At 61.1% G+C, this 6674-nt stretch overlaps 1 protein-coding gene across 1 annotated transcript in view; it reads left to right on the top strand.

The window, feature by feature from the left end:
* Positions 1-2547: 2547 nt before the first annotated feature.
* Positions 2548-6674, top strand: part of FAM131C (family with sequence similarity 131 member C) — a 5241-nt gene continuing 1114 nt past the window's right edge. Inside the window, exons 1-4 of the mRNA XM_040619363.1 lie at positions 2548-2718; positions 3737-3772; positions 3990-4083; positions 6236-6418. Coding sequence (XP_040475297.1) covers positions 2635-2718; positions 3737-3772; positions 3990-4083; positions 6236-6418 — 397 coding nt within the window. The 5' untranslated portion in view covers positions 2548-2634. The remainder of the gene's footprint in view (positions 2719-3736; positions 3773-3989; positions 4084-6235; positions 6419-6674) is intronic.

The following is a 6674-nucleotide window of genomic DNA, read 5'->3' as shown; positions in this document are numbered from 1 at the left end:
CGGTTTTGTGCAAGCTGCACACCCCACCCTCCCCTGCCTGCACCACCTCTCTCCTGGCACCCCCTCCTGGCTGGCTCCCCCTTCAGCTCTCCTGTGCGGCCCCTGACCCCCAAGGAACTCATCAAAACTCCTTCTGTGCTCTGGAAGAGAGTGAGCCTGGGCATCAGAAAAACAGGGCTCAGACCCTGGCTCCGGGCTGTGAGCCTCCCGCTGGTGAATCCCCATCTGGGCCTCAGCTTCCTCACCTGGAAAGCTGAGCCCCGTGTTAGGTCGGCCAGGTTAGCTTAGGTCGGCTGAGGAGTCTGGTGCCATCACACCAGGAAGGGGGGCGGGGAAAAAGCACTCGTGGGGGCTACTGTCCCCGCCCCCCAGGCTTGTGTTTGAAGGAGGAGTTTGGGGCTGGTTTCCATCAGACTGGGAGCTCCCAGGGGGGCAGGGATGGCGTCTTAATGACACCTCTGCCCCCACGCTTGCATGGTATAGACAGTAGATGGAGTCTCACTGGGTGAAGGAATGAACTAGAATGTCAGCTCCGTGAGGGCAGAAGCCATCCCTGTCTTGTTTGCTACCGTGTTCCTCGTGCCCAGAACAGTGCCTGGCACCTAGTCGGGGCTCAGCGAGTACTTCTGAATGCATCAGAAATAGACGCTTACTCCTGCCGCCACAGTCGGTCTCTGTCTCGTGGCCTCACATTCATCGCGCTGGGACGGGCAAGACACTTCACAAAAGCGTCAGAGGTGCTGGGTGCTGGGTGCTGTAAAGGAAGCTTGACTGTGATGGGGAGTGACCGGGGCCTGGTGTGGGCGGCCGGGAGGGCCTCTCTGAGGAGGTGACCTTGAGCTGAGACCTGAATGGCACGGTTCAGGAAGATCTGGGGATGGTGTTCAGGAAGATCTGGGGATGGTGTTCGGGGCAGAGGGCATAGCAAGGTCAAGAACAAGTGGGCCATTTGAGGAGCAGCAGGGAGGCCAGAATGGCCTGGAACAGCGGGCAGCCTGGAACAGCGGGCAGGCTGGCATGCAGGCCCCTGGAGGCCCTGGTGAGGGGCTGGCTCTCCTCGAGTGCAACGAGTGCAACGGAAGGAAGCCAGAGGCAGGTTTTCAGGAAGATGCAGTCTGACTGGGTGGGGGGTGGGCTGCGGAAGGCTGTGGCCCGAGGCCTCCAGGTGGGGAGCGGTGGCGGGGATGGGGAGAGCTCAGTCTGGAATGGAGGCTGGAGAGAGAGCCGGCAGGACTTGCTGGTTGGGGGAAGGCAGCCCTCAGAGAAAACTGGGTTTTTGGTTGGTACAGCTGGGTGGACTCTTGCATCATTGTCTAAAATCAGGGAAGTGGAGGCAGATGGACCGGGATTTCCTTGAGACGCTGTTGGCTGTCGGGCATCCGTGAGGGGAGCTAGCCAGCAGTCGGGGCTCCAGCAGAATCAGGGCCGCAGGTGTAAACGCGGGCTTCAGCCGCAGGCAGAGGAGATGTCCTGAGAGAGACCCCGAGGTGGGAAGGGGCCAGGCTGGAGCAGAGAGGGGGGACGGACCTCAGAGCAGGGAGGGAAGCCCGAGATGGGCGTGGCTTGCAGGGGAGGGAGGAAGGGAGGGAGCGATGGGCAGTGTCCCGGTGCAGCTGCAAAGCCAGCGAGCACACCGGAGAAGATGAGAAGTCCCTGCTGGGCTGTCTCAGGAAAGGCTCCCTGAAGAGGATGGAGGAGAAAATGGGGGGAGGAAGTAGAGGTCTCTAACTGTGGCCTGGAAGGGCAGAGGAGTGGGCAGGGAGCTGAGGGGAAGCAGGGGTTGAGAGGTCTTTAAAGGATGAGAGATGCTGGGGCTGCTTTGGGGGGGGGGCTGACCCAGGGGGAAGGGCTCGATGGTGGGAGGGGAGCAGGGATGCAGGTGAGAGTCCTGAGTGAAGACGCACCACAGCACCTGCCACACTGGTGGGGGGCGGGTAAGGCTGGGGGGGGTCCCCAGGGTGGGGGTGCTGGTCTTGGTTAGAGTAGGGACAGGTCTTCCTTTGCCACAGGAGGGAAAGCAGATGCTGTGTGCAAAATGCGGGCAGGGCAATGATTTGAGGTGGAAAAATGGGGCGATGCCTGCTGAAGGCTCCTAGACCTCCATGAGGGATGGGGGAGCAGCCAGCAGCAGGGTGTGGGCAGGGGGGTCCCCGGGTTGCAGGTTTGAGAAGGAAAGTCACGTGAGGTAGTCAGCCTGGTGGGAAGCAAACTTAGCAGGACCTGGAGACCTGTAGAGCATTCCCTGGACAGTGTCCTGTGTGAGGCCGGGGACTTTCTTCTGCAACGTGCAGCCCCGTGGGCCCAGGTGTGGAGCAGGCGGCGGGTGAGACCGGACAGGGGTGGGAGTGGAGGGCGTCTGGGAAGGAGAGCTGGTGGGCTGTGCCAGGGAGTGGGTGCTAGAATTAACGAAAGTGGAGGAACAGTCAGACGGGCATGAATTCCCACTGAGGGCCCCAGGCAGGAGGTCTGGCTGGACTCCTCACCTGCCGTGGGCTTGGGTCTCTGTTTCCTACAAAAGGACAGCGGGTGGCGATAAAAGTAGGAGAGTGCTGGGTGAGGGGTGGGGAGCCATTTAAAGTTCCTCCTGTTGTCATATTTCCAGATCTGTTCACAAGTGCCCACAAGGACTGCCCCATGCCCCAGGGCACGGACCCCCTGAACCCGGACTTGCCCTCCAGCCACCCCCCTACTGTTGCTCCAGACCATGTCACTGGCAAGGTAACTGGTCCCACTCGATCCCCACCTTTACCCCTGCCTAGGCCCTGGTTCCTGGGGTGGTCCCTACAGCATCCCACAGGGAGCTGGAACCGTCCAATCTCCCCTCGTTGGCTACGTCCTGTGGGTTCAGAGCCCATAAGTTTGGTTTGCATTTGGGTGAAGGTCTGAAATGGGCTGGGCCTCCAGGGACTTGGACTAGGAGCAGAAAAGAGAGTCCTGCCTTGGAGGTCTTTCCACCCAAATTAACCCAGCCTTGCAGATAACAAGTTCCCTGACCAGCCCACCACCCCTTAGCAGCCTGCCCTGCCCTCTGGAGGGTAAAGGAGTGACATTCTTTTTTTCTTTTTTTAAGTTTACTTATTTAAGCAATCTCTACACCCAACATGAGCCTCGAACTCACGACCCTGAGATAAAGAGCCACGTGCTCTACCGACTGAACCAGCTAGGGGCCCTGAGAGTGGCATTCTTCGTCTGGATGCATTAGGAAGAGCTCACTAGGGGCCTCAAATCTTGGTGCATAATTTCCACCCCCACCCCCGGAGCTTGTGACTTGAACCTACCAGTTGATTTAATTACTTTTTTTTTTTTTTGCACGTACCACATGCTAAGCGTTATGCGAGACACTTTGTCTACATCATGTCGTCTGCGTCCCCACAACCCCTGAGATAAACAGCATTTATCACCATTACAGAGGAAGAAAGCAATGTTCTGAGCTGTGAAGGCACCAGTCTAAGGACACCCCGGCAGAAAGGGCAGAGTCAAAACTCGAACCCAGGTCCGATCTACCCCTGTGCCCGCCGCCTTCCTGGCAGAGCCCCCACTGCCCGCCCCCCGTCCCACGTCCTCCTCTGCAAGGTGGCGAGGGAACACCAGCGGGCACGACCCAGGAATAGGCAGAGCCAGACCTCAGGGACTAGCAGAAGGCTGACCCCACCACCAGCCGGGGCTCGAGGACTTGTGCCATCTGCTGGCACCGTCTGCCAGGCCCTGCCTGACCCTCTTTCTCCTCTCATTTTAGGACAAGCAGATGGATTTCTGTTGGGATCCTTGGCAGGTCAGCGCGCTCTGCCCATCCCCCGCTCTAGCCGCACCAGCCTGGGCACAGTCCTGCCAGCCCTGGGGGAGGGGGCTTATGACAACAGCGGGTGGGACGGTCCTGTGGGAGTGTGCAGGGTGGCCTGGGGAGGGGGCCTCGCGGGGACAGTAGTGGCCAGGAGATGTCCTCTGGCAGGTCTGCCCCACCCTACTCACCCCTCCTCTCCTTCCTGCAGAGGTGCTTCCAGACCACCAACGGCTACCTGTCCGACTCCAGGTCCTGCTCCAGCAACTACAACGTGGCAGCTCTGGCCACCTCGTCCCTTGTGGGTAGGTTCCGTCGGCCCTCTCCCGCCCTGGGCTTAGCACAGCGCCCCCCTCGGCCCTCGCTGCCCTCGCTGCGGGCAGGGCAAAGCCCAACTACAGCTGGAAGGGGTGCAGCCTGCCGGAGCCAGCATTCCCCAGATCCACGCGCCACACTGGCTTCTGCAGGGAAGAGTGACTGGGGGTTCCTGCCCGCCCCTCTCCCCCTGGTTAAGTTGCTGGGGGCTCCCCGAGCCGTGAGGACATGGCCCCAGTCTTCCAGATGTCTGCTTGGCCTGGCCTCCCGGCCTCTGCGGCAGGGGCGGTCTGCCGGTCACCCCACCGTGGGTCGGGTTCCCTAGAAGCAGAGCCCCGGACACGAATTATGCGAGTGATTTATGGAGGGATTGTTCTCAAGGGCAAATTGGAGGAGTGAGGGCAGCAGGACTGGGCAGGGGAAGGAGCTCGGCAAAGATGGGGCGGCAGGAGGACTCGGTCCCAGCCTGATCCCTGGGGAGTGTTGAGGTTGGCGGCTGGGTGGATATGGCTCCCCCATTGGTCGGCGGTGGCCCCTGGGAAGGCTCTCCCGCCTCCCCAGCATCTGTGGGTGACGCTGCTCCCATCAGCTGAGGGCAAGGCTCTGGAGAGGGCTGCCGGTGGGAGACCCCAGCAGCTGGGAGAGGGGCACGCAGGCCAGCGGAGGGGTCTCCAGGCCGCCACAGCATCTGCCCCCGGTCACCTGCAGCACACCTTCCAGGCCATTCTCAGCTGGCCAGCTCTTCACTCACAGCTCTGTTCCCTGCACCTCAGGCTCACATCTCATTAAGTCCCTCACAGCTCCCCACAGTGCCTGGGCTGCCCTCCCTCCCGTTTGCCTCGACTCTGTCCCACCCACTACCCCTTCCCCCTGCTTCACCTGCCCTGCAGGGGCCACTCAAACCACCTCCTCCAGAACTTTCTCTGGGTGCCCGCACTCCTGGGTGTTCTCCCCCTTCTTCCTCACCCCCATCTTTCCCATTTCCTCAGTTTTATGTCTTGCGTTTCCTTTGTGGACACCCCATCTCGCTTAAATATTGCTGGTCCTCACGTCATGGCTCTGGGACCCCAGGGATTGTGTGCTGAGCCCTGGTTCAGAGAGAGGCGGAACCATTCCTGACAGCCCTCTCTGTCAGCTTCCACATCAAGGTGGTCTACTCCTGAGAGCCCCTCAGGCCCTCCTCCCCACCGCCCAGCCCCTGTCCTGTCTCTTGTTGGGTGCCTTTGATGGCTCCTGACGGTGCCCCCCCCCTCCTTGGCCCCTCCCCTTCCTAAACAACGGATCTAGCCCGTCACTTCTGCTCCTTACCCTGCAGTGGCTCCCCATGGCTAGAAGGAAAACTTGGGAGTCCACAGCTTGGCTTTCTCGGCTCTAAGTCTTGCCCCTGATGGGCTCCCCAGCCGTCTCTGTCACCCCAGTCTTAGTATCGCCCCCGTATCTCACCCCTGGCAGTCCTGGAATCATGCCAGCTTCTGCCCTGCCTTCCTCCTCACCTCATCTCTGAAATAGCCTCCAGTCTTGCCTCCGTCTTTCCAATGCACCTATAAACCTATCAATTTACCTATAAAGCTCAACCCCGGCCCACCTCTTCCAGGAAGCCTTCCCAGTCTGCTGCATCCCACACAGGTCTCCCCCTCAGCAGAGCTGTCACTGGCCTTGGCATAGGGGCGCTCTCTCAGAAGTGGTTAGTTCATGGATAAAGGGAGAGGGCTGGGTGGGTCTTGAGTGGATCCTTGAGTGGATCTTCTGGGATGGAAGGGTCCGAACCTGGTCACAGCAAATGAGGGGTGTGGCAGGTCTGGGGAAGAAGCACCAGCTGGAGGGGAACATTGCGTGGGCATAGGATGTGGGGAGGGCATGGGGCCTCCGCATGGGCAGGGACCTAAGTGAGGTGTGGCCTTGGGGCTGGGGGAGGGTGTGGAGTGGGCACGGGCATTGGTTGGGTGGGAGGACTTGCCGAGGTAGATTCAGGGCTTTGTGGCTAAGGGGCCGTGCGGACACGGGTCCTTGGGTGAGTACAGAGCATCGAATGGTTGTGGGGTACAGGCCACTGGATGGGCCTGGGGGACTGGGGTAGTGCGAGTGGGTCCCTGGGCGCGGTTTGTGCCAGAGCGGTCACGCAGCTGCCCTCAATGCTCCCAGGGGTTGTGCAGAGCATCAAGGACCACATCACAAAGCCCACAGCCATGGCGCGTGGCCGCGTGGCCCACCTCATCGAGTGGAAGGGCTGGCGCGCCCAGCGGTCGGGCTGGGAGCTGTCCCCCGCTGAGGACGAGTGTTATTGCTGCCTGCCCGACGAGCTGCGCGAGGCCCGCTTTGCTGCAGGTCAGTGGTGGGGGCGGGGGAGCTGGGGGCCTGGCTGGGGCTCTGGTCCTTAGGGAACCGAGGGCCGCCACATGGGCACTGTTGGGGCAGAGCAAAGCAATGCCATGGGGTGGACAGGGGATCCAGTGGGCCCTCCGATCACCGGGCCTGGATGGACAGTCCAGCTAACTGCTAGGCTGTGGGTGCCAGCCCGTCCTGACACTGAGTCACCCCCGGCATGTCCCCGCTGAGCTGGGTCTCCCTGCCCCCCCCCCCC

This window comes from Ursus maritimus, unplaced genomic scaffold (assembly GCF_017311325.1).
Source record: "Ursus maritimus isolate PB19 unplaced genomic scaffold, ASM1731132v1 scaffold_32, whole genome shotgun sequence".
Taxonomy (NCBI): domain Eukaryota; kingdom Metazoa; phylum Chordata; class Mammalia; order Carnivora; family Ursidae; genus Ursus; species Ursus maritimus.
The sequence above is the reverse complement of the archived record's forward strand: the minus strand, read 5'-3'. Positions and strand labels throughout refer to the sequence as shown.